Source organism: Dromiciops gliroides, chromosome 1 (genome assembly GCF_019393635.1).
Source record: "Dromiciops gliroides isolate mDroGli1 chromosome 1, mDroGli1.pri, whole genome shotgun sequence".
Lineage (NCBI taxonomy): Eukaryota > Metazoa > Chordata > Mammalia > Microbiotheria > Microbiotheriidae > Dromiciops > Dromiciops gliroides.
Window position 1 is genome coordinate 708,402,410 of NC_057861.1, and position 22,797 is coordinate 708,425,206.

General features: G+C 41.5%; 1 protein-coding gene across 1 annotated transcript in view; it reads right to left on the bottom strand.

The window, feature by feature from the left end:
- ATG7 (autophagy related 7) overlaps positions 1-22,797 on the bottom strand; it is a 242,138-nt gene that overhangs the window by 126,633 nt on the left and 92,708 nt on the right. The window contains exon 18 of the mRNA XM_043968335.1: positions 10,596-10,718. Within this exon, the coding sequence (XP_043824270.1) occupies positions 10,596-10,718 (123 nt within the window). The remainder of the gene's footprint in view (positions 1-10,595; positions 10,719-22,797) is intronic.

The following is a 22,797-nucleotide window of genomic DNA, read 5'->3' on the forward strand; positions in this document are numbered from 1 at the left end:
ACGTGGAAAAAAGCAAACAACCTTTTTGACGGGATTCACTCTGAGTTCATGTTACTTAACTTCAACTGAGTCCTCACAGTTACTCCTCAAACCTTCTACAACTCTCTTTATCAACTCACTATCCCAGTCTCCACAGCAGTTCTTCCAAACCTTTTCACCCCTCCTCAAATTCCTCATGGCTCCCCCTTTCCCAGTGTCTCAAGCCAAGGACCCTACCTTATATTGTATAGAAGAAAACTGAGGGGGGCAGCTAGGTGGCAGAGTGGATAAAGCACCAGCCCTGGATTCAGGAGGACCTGAGCTCAAATCCAACCTCAGGCATTTGACGCTTACTAGCTGTGTCACCCTGGGCAAGTCACTTAACCCTCATTGCCCCCCGCAAAACAAAACAAAACAAACAAAAAATAACTGAGGCCATCTCCTATCACTCCCATGCCAACTGCCACTCTGTTCTCATTCACCCCAGTCTCAGGTGATGAGGTGGCCTTATTCCTTACCAAGGCTGACTCCTCTACTTGTCCAAGTGACCCTATTCTATTCAGTCTCTTCCAACAGACTGCCCCCTCTGTGGTGGCTTCTCACTTATCTCCAATCTTTCCCTACTGCCTTTAATCATGCCCAACCTCCAAAAACTCTCACTTGATCCTTCCATCCATGCTAACTATGATCCTATCTCTTTCACCTTTTGTACCTAAATTACTCAAAAAGCCTGCCGACAACAGGTCCCTTCACTTTCTCTCCCCTTGTTATCTTCATAACCCCCTTTTTTTGTTTGTTTGTTTGTTTTTGGCAGGGCAATGGGGGTTAAGTGACTTGCCCAGGGTCACACAGCTAGTAAGTGTCAAGTGTCTGAGGCCGGATTTGAACTCAGGTACTCCTGAATCCAGGGCCGGTGCTTTATCCACTGTGCCACTGAGCCGCCCCCCTTCATAACCGCTTTCAATCCACATCGACTAGCTATGTGATCTCATGTAAGTCATTTAACTTCTGACTCAGTTTCCTCATTTGTAAAATTAGACAACCTCGAAATCTATGAGCATGCCAAATAAAATGTAAGATTGATCATTAATTTTGTTGCAAAAATTTGGTATAGCTATTTAAAAAAATTTAAATTAGACCTCTGTGCCATCGAATTCAAGAAATCCAAGAAGAGTCTCCACTACAACGTGTGTAACAAGGACACAAGGTGTGGGTTTGTATAAGACCTGTGGCAATGGGAACCCCCACACCTCTTTTCCAACTGACAGCAAGTCTGTCCCTCTAGGAAGCCTCAATTTGCGTCTTTAAAACTTGCCGTCCTCTGAGCCAATCAGAGTCAGTTTATCCCCTGGGGTCCCACACAGCCCTGCAGATATGACCAGCTTCTTCCTGCAAGTCTCCTCCAGGCTAAACATCCTTACTTCCTTCAACTGATTCTTCTGTGGCAGGAGTTCAGGGGCCTCTACTCTGGCCCCCTGGTCCCAATCCTTTACCTTACAAGCCCCTCGCTTCCTCCTCTCCTCCCTGAAGTCACCTCAAGTCCTGCCTTTCTTTCTGGGTGTGGCTCAAGCACCATTTTGTGCATAAAGCCTTTCCTAACCCTCAAAGCTTGGTGCCCACCTTCCCTAACTACCTTGCTATTTATTCTTCATGTGTGTGTTGGTTTCCCTGGCGAAGTGTGAGTTCCCTGGGAGCAGGAATTATTTCTTTTTTCTTTTTTAGTCTTTGTGAGCCCAGCACAGTGACTAATACAAAGTGGGTTGCTGACAGATGGTTGTGATGGTAGAGGGGAAAAAACACGTTGATCCCTCGTGGCAGAGACCATATAGGGTCTATATCTGATTCTGTTTGTCATTTGATTAAAAGGAAAGAGACCTGTCTTACATAGGTCTTTTAATCTTAAACTGTTCATCAAAAGCACTGGGGGAAAAATGTGGTTTGAGTTACTGCTATCTGCCCGAAGCTCTAAACATCTAAATCGATATTTTTAATCTTCTAGTTTAGTATCAACCCTTTAAAGATAACATCAAGTTTCTATTAAAACAAACAAACAAAAAACAGCAATTCATGGATAGTTCATTCATGTGCCCTCACAATTTTTTCTCTTTACTTTTTTCTTATTTTTCTGTAGCTAGTGACTAGTATGCATATTACTTTGCCCTCATATAAGCTTCAATACTACTTTGGATTCAGATGTTTATTTGAAAGGAAAACCAAGTTTGAATTGTTATTATGCCTACCCTACACAGTATTTAGGGACTAGGAGATGTGAGCCAAACACAAATGAACCTAATAAAAAATGAGTGTATTAATTACTTTTTCAACCTAAGGAGTCACCAGGTAATTAAATGCAGTCATTAAATTTAAGATGGAAACATATATAATAAATAGGCCAGTGGCAATGGACTGTGTTTTCATTGCAAAAGTCTATTACAAGGTAGTTACATGTACAAAGATAAATAATGACATATGCACATGTGGCTATATTATTTAAGCCTATGTAATAAAAACAAATATACACATAACCAGTTGATTGAAATCTCTGCGAATCAAGTTATTAACCAGAGAAGAGATAAGGAGGGAATTAACTGGAAGAAAAATACCTTTAAAATGCTTGGAGAGTCGGGGCAAAGATCGAAGAACAAAATGAAGAATTGGGCCTTTTGGGAATACAGAGAAAGGTTGACCAGGCAGATTAAAAACAAAAACAACCCACCATATTTGAAGTCATAACTTGGTCTCCATCGTAATCCTATGGATTTTATTTTATGTATTTAAAACATTATTCTAGAAAGGGTTACATAGGCTTTACCAGTCTGCCAAAGGGGTCCATGACCCCAAAGTCTTGGCAGCTCTTTTCTAAACAGCATGTCTGGACACAAGAAGGCATTCGACTGATGGAACCCGGAAGTGAGGCTTATCCTATTGCTGTCCAGTTTTTACTGAAAGCCCATGCTACAGACCAGGCTCAAATGAGATGAGAATGTGAGTGCCAAGGAAAGGACAAAATGGGGAGGATGATTATGCCAACACACACACACACACACACACACACACACACACCCCTCAGGTCCTCTTTTTTGGGCCATTAGCAGGTTTTTCAGGTGAGTTGGCTCAAAAGTGGCCAATCTTCATCTTTAAAATGGAAAGATATTATGTGAAACCCAGTCTGACAAGGATGGTGATGCGTGGGATTCGCAAGGAGGTGTGACTATAAAACAAGGAAACTGACTTGCTGGTGTGCCTACGAGGACAACGTCCAAGGAGAATAATGACAGCAGCATCTCTGGGATAAGCTTCCCATCTCCTCAGGTCCCTGGCACAAAGGTTCTTAAATAAATACTGGAACTGCTTACACTGAAGTGTTCATTTGGATGTGTAAGTTCTCATGTGTTTGTAAAAAACAAGTCTTGTTAATTCGTGGTCATGTTGCATCCATATGATATTTTTTTTAAATGTAGGCTTGGCTTTTAGATTTTATGTTTCCTCTTTCTTTCTCCCAGGCTCTTATAGGATTTTCAAGAGGATTATGCAATTGGGAACCCCTCATCTGGAGAGAGGGTTTCTCTGGCCAAATTCCCATCAAGGAAAGCCTTTGTCTTCTAATAAGGTCTTAAAGTCTGTTGCCCTAATACCAACTCACATCATCTTTACAATGCCTCATCTTATAATGATGATAATCCAGGTAGCAAATATAAATGTCACATTTTACAGGATGAGCCTTGACTGGGATACTACTGACCATCATTTCAAAGACCAGCCATGTGGCTTCTTGCCCACCCTTTCTCCCTGGCAAAGCAGACAACGGTTAAGGCACTGTTTCTGAGAGATGTCAAGGCACAGTCAGACACGCAGGTTAGAAGCAGCCTGGCCGAAGGCGTGGGGACAAGCAAGCCCAACTCACAGGCAGATCTGTCAGGTACCAGAGTAATCTTTCTCTGTTAGAAATGGGGCCCAAGTGCTGATGTGGGAGTTTCCCACAGCTTCAACTGGCCTCCAAAGGCATATTTGTCATCAGTGGGTCTTGATGAAGCTGTATATCAATATCTAACTGCTGTTAAAAAACAAAACAAAAAAAAAATTGTTCCATAGGAACCAAATCAAAACCAGCTGTTAGAGGGAGAGGCCAAAAACTCAGTGTAATTGCAAAAAGTCCAGCAGAAACACTTGTTAATTGTGTTATTTACTTTGCTGAACAGTAAATTGCCATGCCAATTTAGTCCTATCACATGACTATAATGCTTTTCATATGACTTTAACGCTATGAGAGAAATGAGCATTTGTTTTCTAGACTCCTGAGGCTAGTGAAAGATGAATCAAATTCTCTATCCTTATTCAGGATCACACTATCACCCCCGCTCCTCTGTGTGGGGCAGTGGAGCTAGGGAAGAAGGTTACCAGGACTAATCCACAGCCCAAAAGTGTTCCATCCACCAAGCCCCAAGGCTGCTCTTTTTAAGAAGGAAAAAAAAAAAGAGATTGCAAGGAATACAAAAGGCACTGAAACTTGCCTGGGAGGACTGATAACAGTGCACTAAAAAACAAAGAAGTCCCAGGCTCACAAGTATATTAAAAAAACAAAAGCAAAGTCTGATATTCCAGAGAAGGAAAGGTCATCATTGACCAAGGAGGTGTGGGAAGACATGACATTTGAACTGAGCTTTAAAAGATGGATATGGGGGCAGCTAGGTGGAGCAATGGCTAGAGAACCGGCCCTGGAGTCAGGAGGACCTGAGTTCAAATCCGGCCTCAGACACTTGACACTTACTAGCTGTGTGACCCTGGGCAAGTCACTTAACACCAATTGCTTCACAAAACAAACAAAAAAAGATGGGTATGAATTCAACAGGTGAAGGAAAGGGTGAGAGGAAGGGAAAAGGAAGAGTATGTCAGGCATAGGAACAGCACACAAAGGAAAGGAACAGAAAAACAGAAAAAGGGATGTGCAGCAAGTGGCCTAGTTTACCTTGCTCAAATAGGAGATAGGAGGGAGGGAACAGTGTGAGATACTGTAGAGAAGAAAGGATGGATCAGGTGGTACAAGAACTTAAATGCTGAGCTAAGGAGTTCGAACTTGACTCAACAATAAACAGGGAACCTGTGAAGAGTTTAGAGGAGTAGTGACAGATATCAAGAAGGTAAATCTGAAAGCGGTGTAGAAGATGATTCGGAGGAAAAATAGAGGGGGGAAGACCTATTAGCAGGCTACTGCAATAGTCCAGGGGGATGGTAGGTCACAGGGAACTGAGCAGAGGGGAAGGACTCAAGAAGCTTTGGAAGGTGAAATCCAAAGGACTTTTTAGCTGTTTGGGTATATATAGAGAGAGGAAAAAGAGAGTGAAGAGCCAAAGTTAACCCCAAGTTGCAAACATGGTGTCACATCTGACAGTTAACATTGTCATCTCATATTGTTCTGTTTTCTTTGTTCCCTTCCTCAGGGAGGTGATAATTAATTCCCTTAGAAGGCAACTGGGTCTTATCCATCTCTCAGGTGCCTAACATGGCTATGATATTGCAGGTGCTTAATAAAGGGACAGAGAATTGAAAAGACCAGAAACCACAGAACAGCTGAATGACTCACTTGTCTTATGGAGAGTGTCCTTTATGGGCGCTGTTTCTTTGTCAGTGTGACCCTTTCTAGCATCCAACAGGAAGAAATTGAAACACTTCAAATAAGTTGTTCTTTATTTCTTGGCTTAGCAATGGAAGGTGAAATGAGCTAAACTCTAAAGCCCCTTTCCTACAGAAACCTCGGGAATCAGCTTTTATCAGCAATTGCTCTTAGGCTAGAAAAAGGACGCTGGGAGCCCATAGGTTTTGGTAGTGAGCCAGGATTAGAGTTTCAAACTCTGAGGGAAAGAGGGTGAGAGAGTCTTGGTGGTGGGATAGGATTAATTGAAATTAAGATGTATAGGACCTGTAACTCTGCAAAGGCATTTGATTCTTGTAGCTAGGGCCTAGGTTGTGAGAGGATAATGGGATGAGGCAGACAAGGGATTACACAGTTGGGAAACCCTCATACGGCTAGAGGCTTCCTCTGGCCAAATTTCCATCAGTGAAGGCCTGTCTTCGAACAAGGTCTTGGGTTTTAAAGGCTACTGCCTCAGTACCAACTCGCATCATCTTTACAGTGCCTCATCTCACACAGACGATAATCCAGGTAGCAAACACAAATGGCACCTTTTACAGGATGAGTCTGGGGGCCGGGATTCAAAGCTGAACAGGTCCTTGTAAAGATCCTCAAAGATGAGTGGGATTGGGCATCCACACTGATTGTCTCCCTGAACACTAAATGGGGAGTACACCTATAACAAATGGTTACATCATGAAGTGTCCAAGCTTCTTTGAGTCAAGGAAGCCAGGCCTTCAGAAGTGGATAGTGGAGTGGCTAGGTGGCGCAGTGGATAGAGCACCGGCCCTGGATTCAGGAGGACCTGAGTTCAAATCCGGCCTCAAACACTTGACACTTACTAGCTGCGTGACCCTGGGCAAGTCACTTAACTCCAATCGCTTCACCAAAAAAAAAAAAAGTGGATAGTGGTAAAAACTAATACCACCCACTTCTTTACTTGCCAAAAGGGAACAAAGGTCAGGCAAGAGACCACTGGTCTTATGTGGCAGGCAGAGTTCTCAATAGGGACAAGACTAGACTGTGATTTAATTAATAGGGGAAACTCCCAGGCTAGATACATACCGATACTTGTCAGAACTCTCTTTACAATTTACAGTCTTAGTTGTCTGTGGCCCTAAGAGGTTGAGAGACCTGCTCTGGACCACATGGAAACATGTGCCAGAAGTAAGACTTGAACCCAGGTCCTCCTGGTTTCAAGGCTAGATCACAACCATATACTCTACTCCCTCCTGTTGCCTCTCAAAAGCTGTATTTAATGGGAATTCTTGACTCTCTGGACAGCTGTCTTGATTTCTGTGAAGATAAAGTACTTGTCCCTAAGATCACAGGTAGAGAGGGGTCCCTTATTGTGCTAATCCCTTCATCTTAAAGATGAAGAACTTGTGGCTGGCATTAAGTGGCTTGTCCAAGGTCATGGGAGCATTAAGCGCATCAGAGACAGAATTTGAATGGAGGTCCTATGACATACAACAAACTAAATCAATAAATAGTAATGGTGAATATCCTTTTATAATTAAGTTTGGTTGGTTAAAACTTTTAGCCCAAGTCAAGAGATTTCATGAAGAAGCAATTTGGCAAGTGAAGAAAAGGGGTGTGCTGGAATGAGTGTTGGCCTTGGAGTCATGGAACCCGAAAGTCAGATTGCACCTCTGACATTACCAGGGTGAATCAATTTCCTCATCTGTAAAATGGGGCCAATGAAAACTGTGGTATCTATATTACAGAGTTATTAGAAGGCTCAAATGAGATGAGATGTAAAGCACTTTACAAACCTTAACGAACTACAGAAATGTCTAGAAGTTATCACAATATAGAGAATTAGTAGGGCAGCTGGGTGGCGAAGTGGATAGAGCACCGGCCCTGGATTCAGGAGGACCTCAGTTCAAATCCGGCCTCAGACACTTAACAATTACTAACTGTGTGACCCTGGGCAAGTCACTTAACCCCAATTGCCTCACCAAAAAAACCCAAAACCAAACCAAAACTAAAAAAAAACCCAAAAAACAATATATAGAATTAACTTGGGGGGGGGCGATGAGGGTTAAGTGACTTGCCCAGGGTCACACGGCTAGTAAATGTCAAGTGTCTAAGGCTGGATTTGAACTCAGGTCCCCCTGAATCTAGGGCTGGTTCTTTATTGACTGCACCATCTAGCTGCCTGAGAATTAACTTTTGCTAAATGGCTAAGCTAGGACCATGAAATCCTGGAGGAAAGAACTTGGAACTTCCATTGGTCCACCGTAAATCAGAGCTACAAACCAAAGCGCTTTCCTCATGCAGAGAACTGTTTCCCCATGTTTTTTCCGCAAGGCTGTCTAGAGAGTAAGACAATATAAGTAAGCTGTTAGAATACTGTGGAAAAACATCAAGATACCACACTAGCACACTGGACTTCTGCCATCGATACCCAACAAAAGGTTACTTTTAACAGGACCCAATGAAAACAACAACTGCTCTTCTTCTTACTCGGCTGATGGTTTTTAATGGACTCCAGAATTACAAAAGTAAGCAAGGGTATGCTGGTAAATGTTTAACAACCAGCTCTCCAGGGGGAAGAAAGTACACAAGACACACTTTTCAGTTTAATCCACACTACTCACATTTTCTTCATCACTTTCTTAAGCTTAGCTTTTGCCAGTTTCCGAAGGGTAAATGCAAATCCTTGACAAATCTGTGAACCAGCATGAGCTAGCTTCAGCTCACTTCTGAAAGGAGGTCAGTAGAGACAAGTTGGGTAAAATGTCCCAAAATCATAGGTAACGGAAGCAAGGATTCCAATATGAGTGGTGCTTATTTTCCCAATTTGTTCACAGTGACTTCTTTCTCTTGCCCTGCATGTACTCTGGATCAAATGGCCAAACTGATTGCCAAAGCTTGACAATTAAATAAGGAGTCTCAGTGAGACCTCAAGGATGGAGCTTCACACCCTCCACCACCTCCCTGGGGATTCTCTGCATTGTATCAGGTTAGGCTCAGGCACTTGCAGCTATTCCCAGCTCTGGGACACTAACATAAGCTCTGTCTGAAAGGCTGAAATGTGAGTTCAAGAACAGGGCTGAAATTCACCCAGACAACTTATTAAGTAAAATGCTTGAGCAACTTCCAGCTAAATAAAAGAATAATGCTATTTTCAGGGCATGGCTATAGAGTTCTATACACTACTTACATACTATGAAGCAGGGTCAATCAAAAGAAAAAGCATCTGTCACCAAAACAGTGGCATGGACCCCCCACCTGAAGGACCCCAGAAAGAGTGGAGATATTCCTGCGGATTCCATGTCAATTCCTAATTGACTTTAGAAGACCACAATCACAGTAACACTCTGGGACTTTGTGAGTATCCCAAAGTAAATTCACAAGCCTAAGATAAAAAATGTTTCGGGGCCCCTGGATTTCACAGACCTGAATTCTTCTAGGGCTTCCTTCTTGATCTGCTGACCTGACCTTCTGTCTCAGATTACTGGAGCTGAGATAATTCCTGATCTCAGGTGAAACAGATATGACCCTCGAGTTGATGTTCAATACTCAAGTAGCACAAATGGAAACCTAGGAAATGCTTCTGTCTTTGTCTATCCAACCCAATATACAGGCAGTTGAAGTTTTGTTTGTATGGCTATCTTCTCACAACTCCAAAAGTTTCTCATTTTTCATTTGAACAATTTCATCACCGAGGTAACAAAGTCTTTGTTGCCATATTTCTATTTATGGAAACTCTCTACTTGTCCAACTAACCACATTAACATTGACTTGGCCATAAATCTATCTTTAGCCAGAGTACTCACTTGTCTCATAACAATGACCATTCAGGAAGGCAAAATAAACAGTCCATCTTGCAAAAATAGGCTTTAAAAAAAGTCATTTCCACCCCATTCCCTCTGCCACTTGCTGTGTGTCTACCCATAAGGTTATGATTTTCTACAAATGGTTTGCTAGTGAACAAAGAGAACCACACAAAACAGTCACTGTCAGTGCTTCAAACACATACCAAGCTAATAAGCATCGGATCTTCTAGAGAGGGGCTTCTTAATCAGGGATCTGCAAACTTGGTTTGTTTGTCTTTTTTAATATATTGTAATAACTGTATTTCAACATAATCGGCTTCCTTTGTAATCCTTTGTATATTATGTATTTAAAAGTCTGATTCTGAGAAGGGGTTCTAGACTTCTTAGCTACAGACTGCCCCCTGAGGGCTCCCTTACACAAACAAGGTGCAAGACCCCTGCTCTAGAGCCTCACTTCTTAAACTGTAGGTCATGACCTCATAAGAAGTCGCATAACTGAATGAATAATTTGGCATTAAATGTTTGATCAGTATACCTATTTTATATGTCTATATACCCAGAGTCTCATAAAAATTTCTTGGGCAAAAAGTTGTCTTGAGTGGAAAAAGTTTAAGAAGTCCTGCTCTAGAGCCACACTCAAGTCAATCCTTACTTGTTAAAAAAAAGGATAACTTTTTGAGGCTGACAAAAGAGAAAGCGCTGAGAAAAAGGGCCTAAGCATCCTTCTTTTAGAATCAGTATGCATTCTTTTGTAACAGCTTTTAGAACTTCCAGAATTCTTTTAAAATGAATCTGCCTTTCAAATAAAAGCCAGGTTCTGCTTTATTAGCATGATCAAGTCCAATGTCTCCATCATGAAACTGATTCCCAGGTCAAGATCATACATGACCTTGCTGGAGATTACTTGGATAGCAACTGGCCCATCCCCACTGAGGTATGAAATACCTTCTGAGGGCATAAAAACTAGGAGTTGTTGGAGATGTTTAGTACAAGGTATTTAGTGAGTAACACAACTCACACAGCCCTCCACTGATCTAAGAAAGTTTCTGATAGCCAGGTGATGACCATCAGATGTAATCAATAGAATCTGCTCTAACACAACATGATCACTTTCTTCCTTTTTCTATGTAGCTAAATATGACTGCAAATAGACTTCAAACACAGTGGGGTCCTTAACATAAGAAGCTTTGTTTCCTTCTTACCTCAGCAGCTTGAGTCTCTTGATGCAACAAAGTAAGTCCAGTCAAGTCTTCTAAAAAGGAATGTGAAGAATTAAACACTTTTGCCAGGAAATTAAATCCTTCTTTCTCATATTGATCAAGGACCTGTAAAACATTTTTTAAGAAAAAAAGGTTTATAAAATATATTATGGATTTAGTCTTTAACAAACACCTCCCCAAAGTGCTGTCAGACATGAGGCAAAACTAGAACGGAATCTGGTAAAAGGAATGTGCAGGATTCTGGGGTCTGCTTCATTTTTAAAAGGGAAAAATTAATTTGAGGAGAATTGTTGTTTCCCATTTTTACCTCATAAGAAAAAGTTTCCAACCACAGCTGTCAGGTGTGCCAAGTGCAGACCCCTTTGCCCTAAATGGTTTCACAAAAATCCACCAGGACTGGGGCGGCTAGGTGGCGCAGTGTGGATAGAGCACCGGCCCTGGAGTCAGGAGGACCTGAGTTCAAATCTGACCTCAGACACTTAACACTTACTGGCTGTGTGACCCTGGGCAAGTCACTTAACCCCAATTGGCTCACACAATAAAAAAAAAGAAAAAAAAGAAAAAAATCCACCAGGACCATGCCATACTTCTTTATCCTCATATTCACACAGTACCTTGCAGTCAACTGGTCAATAAGCATTTATTAAACACCTACTATGAGCTAGACACTCTGCTAAGCACTGGCAATATAAAGAAAGGCAAAACCATTACCTGACTCCAAGGATCTTACATATAAAAGGTGCTTAATACATAGTCAATGAATGAATAAATCAATGTTCCAAGTAGTTCTGATTTAAACCTAACCTCAAGGAGTATATTAAATGTTAGCTAAATTTCTAAATCTTTTGTGTTCTTTAAAGAAATAAAGTACAACTTAAATAACTGGAGGGGTAATTTGGAGCTCATGGCTGCCCTGTGCCAATATAATAAAAAGAAAATACTTTCTGAATTAATTTGTGGAGTTAATTTAACCAATCAAATCACCATAGGTACATTTTATAGAACCAGGGCAGGTAGGTGGAGTAGTGGATAAAGCACTGGCCCTGGATTCAGGAGGACCTGAGTTCAAATCGGACCTCGGACATTTGACACTAACTGTGTGACCCTGGGCAAGTCACTTAACCCTTATTGCCTTGCAAAAAAACAAACCACCAACCCACGACCTAGATAAGATAATTTGAAAAATTCATCTGAAGCAATAAAGATTTAGACTCTTATAGGAAATTTTTTTTTAAAAAAAAGAATGATGTGTGAATAATATTTTCCAATTATATTAAAATTATATTGTTAAGTAATACTATTTGGTGCTGGTTAAAAAACAGAAAAGTTAATCAGTTGAACAGACTAGATACAAATAAAATCAGAAATAACTGAATTTAACAATCTAGTATTTGATAAAACAGAGACTAAGTTATTTGGGAAAGAACTTCCTATTTGATAAGAATTTCTAGGAAAAACAGAAAGAAATTTGGCAGAAATTTGATTTAGACCAACATCTTTTACTGTACGTAACAATTAGCTTAAAGATTTGTGACCTAAATATTAAAGTTAGGCCAGAAAAAGTTACAAGCAAAGAGAACCATACAGAAACAAAGACCCTTCAGCAGAACAGGCTGGCTGAGGGCAGAGAGCTAGGTCTGAAATGGGAATTTACCTTAAGCTCCAGAAACAGAGGAATGCCTAGCAGTGACTGGCCCAATATCCATATCTCCCCTATACTTGTTCCTCCTATTGAGTCCGCTGTTGATTTTGAAACATCTTCTTCTACTGAATGCAAAAAACTTTCAACAAATTCTATGAATACACTAAGGGTCTATGATTTCAACAGTTGAACTCCAGATGTTCGGGTCTTAGGAAGCTGCCTGAGGCACTTAGAAATGAAGTGGCTTGAAAGAGCCAGTAAGGACCATGCCAAATCCAGCACTCTATCCAGTTCTCTGAACTCTCCCTACAAAACTAATTCACATTCAAATAAAAAAAGAACATTTATTAAGCACCTGCTACATACAAGATGCTGCACTAGGAGCTGGAAATACAAAGACAACAACAACAAAAAAGGCCTTGTCGTGAAGGCCTTCAGCCCCTACTGGAAGGATATAGGAAGTACACAGATAGGTAAACAGGAAGTACATTCAAAACAACATGAAGTCATAATAAAGTAATCCTGAGACAGTGAAAACACTGGAACCATGAGAAATACAGGATGGCCTTAGGTAGGAGATGAAAAACGCTAAATTCTTAAGGAAGTGAGAAATAAGTAGGCTTTCCAGGAAGCTAGGAATGAGTGAACTTTTCAGGTAGCTGGGGTTAAAGTGAAAATCTGAAGCCTAAAACATACAGTCGGGTTTGAGCTTGGGAGGAGGGAAGAGAATGATCTAATCTGCTTTAGTGCCTACATTCCAAAGCACTCAGAGAAAAGACCTGGATAAAAATGTTCTTCCAGACCAATTCAAGTGTTTGCTGAGCATCTATCTATAGTGATCAGACAAGAATCTTTTGGAGGACGAATGTCCTCTCACATTCATACTGCTATTCACCATCAAAAGCCCATCCTTGATGCTTTATAAAAGTTTCCACTAATCAGACTGTGTACTACTCAAGGTTCTGTCTGTCCTTTTCCCCTTTCAGCCTCCTAAATGCCACAGTGATGCAGTTTGAGAAATAAGGTGATGGCTGAAAAAACAAGGGGCCTTTAAGTAGAGTTTTCAGTGAGGAATTATTGTTCCTACCCAGGAAAATAAATTTTTTCAAAAGTTCTCTTTTTCTAGCTGACCAGCATTATGAGGTTATAAGTAAAGAATCTTTAATCCTCAGTAAGCCACAAAGCCAAAACCTTCTTTGCCTAGCACAATGAGCCCCTGCATGCCAAAGTTTCCAATTAACAGTGAGAAAGGAGAAGCAGGAGAAAAATCCAAAAAAAATTGAGCAATTCCAGAGGTGAGGCTTTGGGGATCTTGACTGAACTTTTGACTTTTCAATGCAGTGCTAGAAGGAACCTCTCAGTAATAGAAATCAGATGCAGGAAAAGCAAAAACTACAAAAGAAGGAAGTACACAATTTGTCCATAATCAGAACACAGAGAAAGTCAAGTGCTGAAACATTATCAACAGTACTAGCTAAGTCTTGAGCCCCCTAAAAATTTTATTTTGCAAAAAAATAATCTTCTGAAGGTACTTTTCATCATGCATTTTCTAGTATTCTCTTTATATGCTTCAAAACTAATCTAATTAATAAGACAGAAACAGCCCATAAATGTTCAAATTATTTCTTTTGTAATAATTTAACATTCCTAAATAGAAGAAAGGAAATAAAATCCATCCAAAAATTATCTTTCCAAATGAATGGGGTATGGATGAACTCTTTTGAAGGCATACTTCACATAAAAAGTATGCTTCATTTCATACAATAGACATAATGCTGAAAAATATGCCCCAAATCAATTTTGACAAATTAAACTATATTTTACATTCATTTAAGAGAGGCTGGCTTCCTATTTAGAGCCATCTTTCAAGGGCTCCCTTGGTAACATGAATAATTGTTCCCTTTCATAAGGTAAATAATGACTCCAAAGCTTTATTCAATTTGTAAGGCCGACTTTTCTTTAAACAGGGCACAGCTGTATACATATCCTGGATAATGCTACATCTTCTTCAAATATTATGCCTTTGACACAACAGGTGCTCAGTACGTATTTGTTGACCTGAATTTGTCATGTCTCCCCTTCTCAAGAACCTTTGGTGATTCCCTAATATCTATTAGATGAAGCCTGTATTTCTCCGATTGACATTCACTGTCCTCCATTAATAGGTTATTATCTAACCACAACTTTTACTACCTCTGTATCAGAGCCAAACCAGTCTAGTTAGCATTTTAAAAACATTTCCCACCCCTGAATCTCTCTTTATGTTATTCCTCTACCTAAAATGGTATTCCCTTCTCTCACTTGTCAATTCAAATCATATACTACTATTTTATAAATTTTGGGGCAGGGCAATGAAGGTTAAGTGTATCCACTGGGTCACCTAGCTGCCCCCTGGAATGGGGAGATATTGACTTGATGGGCGTTAATTACCCAGGATGTTGTCAGGATAAAATTTAATTTTTGTGAAACTAATGTTGTAACTATAAGCTTATGCAAATATAAGGGAAATGAAATGTTATTTATCTAGAATAATTTACTCAAAATATGTGCAAGCATGTTAATGCATATGGTTATTTTAGTCATATTAGTGGCAGACCCAAACCCGGAAACCCACTTTCCAGACTTCTGTTGTGGTTTTCTAATATGCCACATTGATACTTGAGTTGACCTTTGAAAGAAGTATATGACTTGGGGGCAGCTAGGTGTCGCAGTGGATAAAGCACCGGCCCTGGATTCAGGAAGGAGGACCTGAGTTCAAATCCTACCTCAGACACTTGACAAGCTGTAGGACCCTGGGCAAGTCACTTAACCCTCATTGCCCATTCCAACACCTCCCCATTCCAATAATTCTGAACCCCCAGCTGCCATCATTCAAACCCCTTTCATTATGCTCTGCCCCCCTAATCCCTGCTCCTAGTTCCCACAAGAAAGAGTTTGAGCTTTATCTCCTTTGATGTTCTCTTAATCCATATCTAGCAGCTAAATTTAGGTAGTAGTTGTCTACCAACCTCCAGGACACACCACTTCTTTCCTCAATGAGTTCAGTGCCTAGCTTACAGTCTATCTTCCTTTACTCCTGTTCTTATACTAGGGAACTTCATCTTAACCTCCCATTTCCTCAATTTCCTCATCTCCCATGACCTCCAGACCTTGATCCTGCCATCACCTACAAGGCACCACTTCCAAATTCATGTCTTTTGTCAGCAAGAGTTTAGGCTTTTAGGTATTTATTAAAGTGTATTAGAAATTAGTGAAGAGAGAGATATTGAGAACAGATTCCTTATAGCATGGAAAATCCTAGTTTAGATCTATTCAGTATAGCTAGAGAGAAAAAAAAACTTCCTTTCCTAGCAGCCCACATGAAGCTCTGCCACCAAGCCGATGTCCGAACGAAAAGAAGGACCCTCCTTTTTTTCTCCCTGTCTGCTGCCACATGCTGTTCCTCAATGAAAAGAGCAAAATCCAGCAAGCCAACTTGACCTTCCTACTTCCTGTCTCCCTCCCCAAAAGGGGAGGTCCTTCAAGCTAATTGGTTGAGAGTGGTCTCCTGCTGACGTCAGTAGTCCACAGCCTCTGAGAACTCAGGGCCAGCCAGGTGTGGTCTCCATCCAATCCCCCTTAAGTATGTACTCAGTCAATTTCTCAGTCTCACCCAATTCAAACAATTCTAAATCAATCTTCATGTGGGGCCCCTGTGCGTCGGCCAAATTCCATTATTTTATCACACAACTGAGACCCTTCACTCATATTTAGCTGAAAAAATTGAAGCCATTTGATAAGAGCTCTCTTTTCTCTCCCTTTCTTCATCTCCCATCACTCAGATGCCATTGGCACCATCTCATTCTTCACCTCTGTCATCTCCTGAGAAATGGTGGCTTTTCTCCTTGCCAAAGCAAACCCTCTACATCCACAACTGACCCCATTCCACCCCATCTTTTCCAACGTATTACCCCTACTATCATCCCCACTTATCTTCAATCTCTCCTTGTCTACTGCTGCTCCTTACTGACTACAAACATGCCCATGCTTCCCATATACTTGAAAAGTCCTCACTTGATTCACCCATCCCCATTAGCTCTCCTCCTTTTTGTGAGCAAAGTTCTTTAAAAGACCATCTGTGGGGCGGCTACGTGGCGCAGTGGATAAAGCACCGGCCCTGGATTCAGGAGTACCTGAGTTCAAATCCGGCCTCAGACACTTAACACTTACTAGCTGTGTGACCCTGGGCAAGTCACTTAACCCCAATTGCCTCACTTAAAAAAAAACAAAAAACAAAAAAACAAAAGACCATCTGTGCTTCCACTTCCTTTCCTCTCTCTTCAGTTTGGTTTCCAAGTTCATCATTCAACTGAAATTATTCTCTCTCAAGTTACCAATGATCTTTTTTGTTTGTTTGTTTGTTTGTTTTTGCAGGGCAATGAGGATTAAGTGACTTTCCCAGGGTCACACAGCTACTAAGTGTCAAGTGTCTGAGGCCAAATTTGAACTCAGGTCCTCCTGAATCCAGGGCTGGTGCTTTATCCACTGGGCCACCTAGCTATCCCCACTAATGATCTTTTAATTGAAAAATCCAATGGCTTTTTCTCAATCTTCATTCTTCTTGACCTTTTCCATAACCTTTGACCCTCTTCTCCTAGATCAAGGGTAAATAAAGCTGAGGCATTGATTGCAGATGGACTTCTCAAGGAGTAGAGCCACAAAAATAAGAAGAAATACAAGACAATAGCTAGCAGGGACAGATGGATCAAGTGAGGGTTTTCTGAAGTGCGGAAGACATGGACAAATGTGTAGGCAATTGGGAAACAGCTAATAGGCAGGAAGTAATTGAAGATTAATGAAAGAGTAGAGATGATAAAGTGGGCAGTCTGCAGAAAACAGGTTAGAATGAGATCACCTGTGTACAGAAAGGGGTTTGCCTTGGTAAGGAGAATGGCCATGTCTTTGTGTGAAACAGAGGTGAAAAGGATGTAGTTGCAGAAAGCATCTGAATGAAATGAGATGGAGAAAAGGGGAGAGTTCTCTGAAAATTGGTTCCATTCTTGAGACAAGGTTTTCAGCTGAAAGGACTGGGGGTAAGGGGAGTTCTGGGAGGTTTGAGGAAGGATCAAAAAGCTTGGGAAAGCCGCTGTCCTGAGTGGGACACTGAACTGACTAGGAAGGCATGAGAAAACTGCCCTTTTACAGAAAGGACCCAGGGACCTAACACAGACATGTTTTAACCGCACAGGTTTGGAGCCAGAGGAGACTTTAGAGGCAATACAATATGACCCCCTCATCTGTAAGATGAGGGGCAGAGGCCTAGAGCAGTCATGTGACTAGAAAGGGCTAAGAAACAAAGGAATCGACAAGAAAAAATGAAGGCTGAACAGAGAGGATAAATACTAAGAGTGAGGATTATAAACTAAACATTGGAAGTAACCACAAGGAGAGTGGAGGCCAGTATTCACTCTCATTAAGTGACTGAAAGAGAAAATGTAGAAGGCCATTTTTGCCCCCACCATCACCCTCCCATCCCCAATAACCATGTGTTCCCAATGATGAAAGATGACATCATTCTTCCCTACCCTGTTCAGAAAGCAAGGGCTACTTTCTGTTGAAATGGGTTAGAGCCTGGTCCTATTCCCCAGTAAATTTAGTTGCCCAAGGGAAGGGGGCAAACACTCCATTTCCCAGTGTCTTGCATAATCAAGAGTTCATCTTATTTTTAAATTTCAACCAGATGTCCAATAGCTTTTGGTTCTGGTTCTCTGAGATTCACGGTATATGTAAGTTATATAAAGCAGAGATAAAGAATAAAGTAAAGAAACAGTATCACATGATTCATACATACAGTTATCATTTTAATCAAGTATGTTATTATTAATATACTTGTTGGAACCACAATATAGAATTTGTAAGACCACTCTTTTTAATAAGGAAGGCCAGATTAGGGTTCATGATATGCAACAGTAAAAACTATAGTATTTTCCAGGATAATTATTGGCATGTTGTAGTACAAAACAGATAAGTCTTTTGTTCTTTGCCCAAGGCCATACAACGGAAAGTGCACATTACTTTGAGACATCCAAACACAAAGCAAGGCACAAGTATCTTTTACAGGATGTAATAAAGACTTCAGATCTCAACTTCCAAAAGTTTAAGATTCAAGATAATATTTCAATTTTGTACAAGAGACTTAACTTTCTACTATTTTAATTTACGTATTTGCAAATACTTATAATAACAAGCCTCTATAAACAATCCTAAATTCCCTGCTCTCACATACCAACATCAGAATTCTACAAAAAAAAAAAAAAAATACGATAATTACAACCAGTCAGATTGGTACATTCTGTCTAAGTTGCACATGGACAAAAAATAGGTGAAAGAAAGATACTCGAAGAGCAGCTGAAATGGTGAGCCAAAGCAATTAGAAAGAGCATACGCAGCTGAATTGTTACCATTATCAGGATATAATTTAGGAGAACCTCACATACAGAAGACAATGAATGGCTGGCAAGTAGCAGTAGCATCAAGACTGGGATGACATGGGATAGTGTCAGGGTGGCTCATTTTGTACAAGAAGGGGAAGCCGTCTATCAGAACTTAAGAGCTGGAAAGGACCTTAGAGATCATCCAGTCCAGTTTCCCAGTGAGGAAACTGAGGGCCAGAAAGGCCGAGTCACTTGCCCAGTGCAGAATTAAGACAGGAACCCAGTATTCCTTTCACTGTCCCCATGTTGCCAGGATACAAAGCAGCTGAAGAACAAACAAGAAGAAGCCCAAGAAGCAGCAGCTCCAGTCAATGAAACCAAAAGATGGTCTTAAAATAAAAGTATTGCTATTCACAAGCATCACTGGTCACACGTCAGCCAATCACTGTGTCATCTTTCAAAAGCAGAGACAACATAAAAGACTTGTAACGTTAAGGTCCTAAGTTACTAAACACATTGTTTCTAAAAGCATGTTTTAAACCTATTGTTTCCCTTTCCAAATACTACATATAAATCACAACTTCAACAAGTGAGTTTTTACTGAGTTTTTTCCGCACATTTGTCCCTGTGATAAACATTTTGGGAAGCAGACGAGAAGCCCTTCTTATATTTAAGGAAAAGACAATCTAATTGGGGACACAAGACTCACACATTTGAAACAATTAGAAAACAATGACAGTATACAGTAAAGTGCTCAATGCAAAACGATGGTGAGCCCAGACTTCTGCATGGAGCATTAAGCAATCAAGCAAACGATGAGCATTTATTTAGTACTTACTATGTGCCAGACACTGGGGATCCAAATGAAAGTGTGTTTTCATTTAGCACCCAGCCAGCCAGGACCCCAGAGTCCTCAAGCTGGCAAAGACTTCAGAGGTCATCAACCCTCCCCATAACTAGACAAGAATCCCTTCTAGAATGACCTCAGACAAATGGCCACCCAGACACCACATGAAGACTCCCACTGATGGGAAACCCTCCAGGTCCCAAGGCAGCCCCTTCTACCTTAGGACAATTCTAACTGTTTAGGAGTTTTTCCTTCTATCAAGCCCAATTAGCCTTCAGTTCCTAGTACAGTCTCTCCCACGTGACGGCCCTTCAAATACCCGAAGATAACTAATCCACACCTCCTCAGTCTTTTATTTGCAAGTTAAACCACCCTAGTTCTTCATCTATTTTCACATGGCATTCACCATCCTGGTTCCCTTCCTCTCAATGTAACACAGGATGCCAATGTCCTTTCTAAAATATGGCACCCAAAATTGAACATGGTACCCAAGAGCAGAGAACATCTGGACTATCACTTCTTTTCTACTGGATACCATGCTTCTGTCAGTGCAACCTAAGGATGTATCATTATGCTGACCTGTCAGAAACCTAAAGTCTATTTAAAACTCCCACCTCTTTCTCACATTAACTTATGTGATAATTTTGTTTTACCCAAATGTAAGACTTTATGATTATCCTCTCCGTTAGTATCAGATTTGTCCCACCAAAAATATGAAATTGCCTCCTCTTCTGTGTCAGACACTTTAGCAGGGTACTAAGAGTTATCATTTTTAGATCTGTTAATGTAAACTTCCTCACATCTAGAATACTGGATATACTCTACATGTGAACAATTCATTTTAATGCCAATAAACTGATATGCTCCTGGAGGAATATTAATAGTCTCCTTTGCATTGAATCAGAAGAGATGGATGCCCAGAAAAGGGGGTGGATCATCACACATCAAGAATCAATGTAAAAAATAAAATAAAAAAAAATCCATGTAATATTAGGAGATCAAGAAAAAGCCCCTTGATACAGTGGATATATTCTCTGTGGAGGATTTCTGCTAGAACATGGGCAAAATCTGTAGGACATGACATGGATGGTGATGCAGATCTGTACCTTCGGACAGTGGAGAGCATCTGAAGATCTGTGAGGTCACAGATCTATTGAAGTATTAAAGTGTAAACAGAATATAAAGTTAGCTTTTTCTGGGCCTCAGCTTGCTCACCTATAAAATGAGGATCACTAAGGTCCTACTACCTTATGCCCTCATGACACTGTGCTGTGTCATGAGTGGTTAAAATAGGTATAGACGTGCTCATCATTACAGAAAACTGTGGAGGAAGTGGCATTTAAGTAGCGATTGAAGGGATGAGCTGGACTTCCTTGATGGGCATCCTGTACTGGAGAAGGGATATATGGCAGATAAAACCAGTATAATCCAGCTCTGAAACTCTATGTATCTCTAAGTTGTCACATTCCTATCTGTAAAATAACAGTATTTAAGGAGGTGATGTCTAAGGTTCCTTCTAGAGCTAACATTGTATGAAATGAGAAAAAGGACAAGGTAAAAGCCTTAAGCTCCAGACAGAGCCGGGCACAGGAGCTCAGGACATGCGTCTTGGGGGTTCTGATAATCGTAATAATAGTATCTCATTTGATCCTCACAACCACCCTAGGAGGCAGGGACAATGATTATTTTCATTTTACAGATGAAGCATACGGAGGTGAAGTGATTGTCCAAAGCTCACACGGCTACTAAGTCTGGCCTCCAGCTGAGGCCCAATTTGAGCTCAGGCCTTCCTGACTCCAGGTCCTGTGTTCTATCACCGCCCCCCCCCCCCAGCTTCCTCACTATGCCAGTTAAAATGAATCCTCATGCTATGGGCCTATGTGCAGTGGGCTATCAATGTGTGTTGGCAGGTGAGAAACAGCTCCACGAGTTTCCTTCTCACTCTTAGTCTGCCCCTCTACAGCCATCCCTTTCACCTTCCTTCCTCCCCTCCCCATAGCTCCCTATCCCATATGCCCCTGGGGTTCCAGCTGAGGCTGCTTCATTGACCTTTTAGGTACCTATAGAGACAAGCAGCCATTCAGGTCTGGTCTGATGACCACTTAATACAACCAAGATACCTCTAAAGTCACCATTGTACTGGGATTCCAGCCTGAGATAACTCTCCTGTATGTCATTTTCAAAATGACAGTTACTCTGATGGAGAGAAACTTCAGAGGAGAAGCGTCTTAGCCCCGGACCAAGTTGGATCATACACTTGTCATCTGGGGTCCTCTGAGAGAGGCTGCTTTTGCTCTGAGGGCTTCCCATTCAATGGGAAACCACAGGAAGCCGGGGAGACAGCCTGCACATGTGGGCTTTACTGAGCTCTGGGAGCCGGCCAAACAATGATGCCACTGCTCATTCCTGGGCTCCTGGAATGCGGGGGTCCCACTCTTTCTGCAGTGGTTTCTGAAAACCACCTGGACTGCATTCTCCTCCGGGATGACTTCATGCGTGGTGATTTCATTCACACTTCGATCGGCTTTACAGTGGAGTGGACAGCAGGCAAACTAGCCCTTGGAAACCCACGGAATTCCGGTCGCATTTTCCTAATTCAGTAAATGCAAAACAGAAGCATGTGCATTTGTTCTACAGGCCATTGTCTTAGGATCTGGGCAGCTGTATGCCCCGCCCAACCCATCCCAGCCTCTAGAAAACAATACTTTTCTCAAGTTGAGGATTTACTAAAATGAAAAATGAATGAGCGGGCGGGCAGCAGAGCCTCGATGGATATCAGAAGGGGTATGGCCTTGAGGCCTGTGGAAGCCATTAAAAGGTAGCGGGCAACTCCTTAGTTCTAACTACTTCTGAACTCCAACCTCAACTTACTCTGTGACATCCTGGCTTATGACTCGAGATGTCTTACACCTGCCCCTTCACTCTGTTCCCTCAGGCCCTTAAAGCCTCCGGTGGCTGGTCCCCAGCTCCGCTCAGAGCTCTAACTTGCTTGTTCTTGGCCCCAAGGCACTGCCTGCTTCATCCCAGAAGAAAGTACCTGTCCTCAGGTGGCTCTCTACCGCCCTCTGCTGCTCCTAGGAAACCCCAAGCTGGCTCTGGACCTGCCTTTGGGGTCTCTGTTCAAAGGCCTCCCCACTGAGACCGAAAAAATCAGGAAGGCACCAGGAAGTTGGTTCTCTTTGACAAGAAATATTCCACCTCCCATCTCTCCACCCTGCCCTCGCACTAAGCTGGTCCCACTGCCTGAAATTCTATCAGTAGAGATGACTTCTTTTAGCTTCA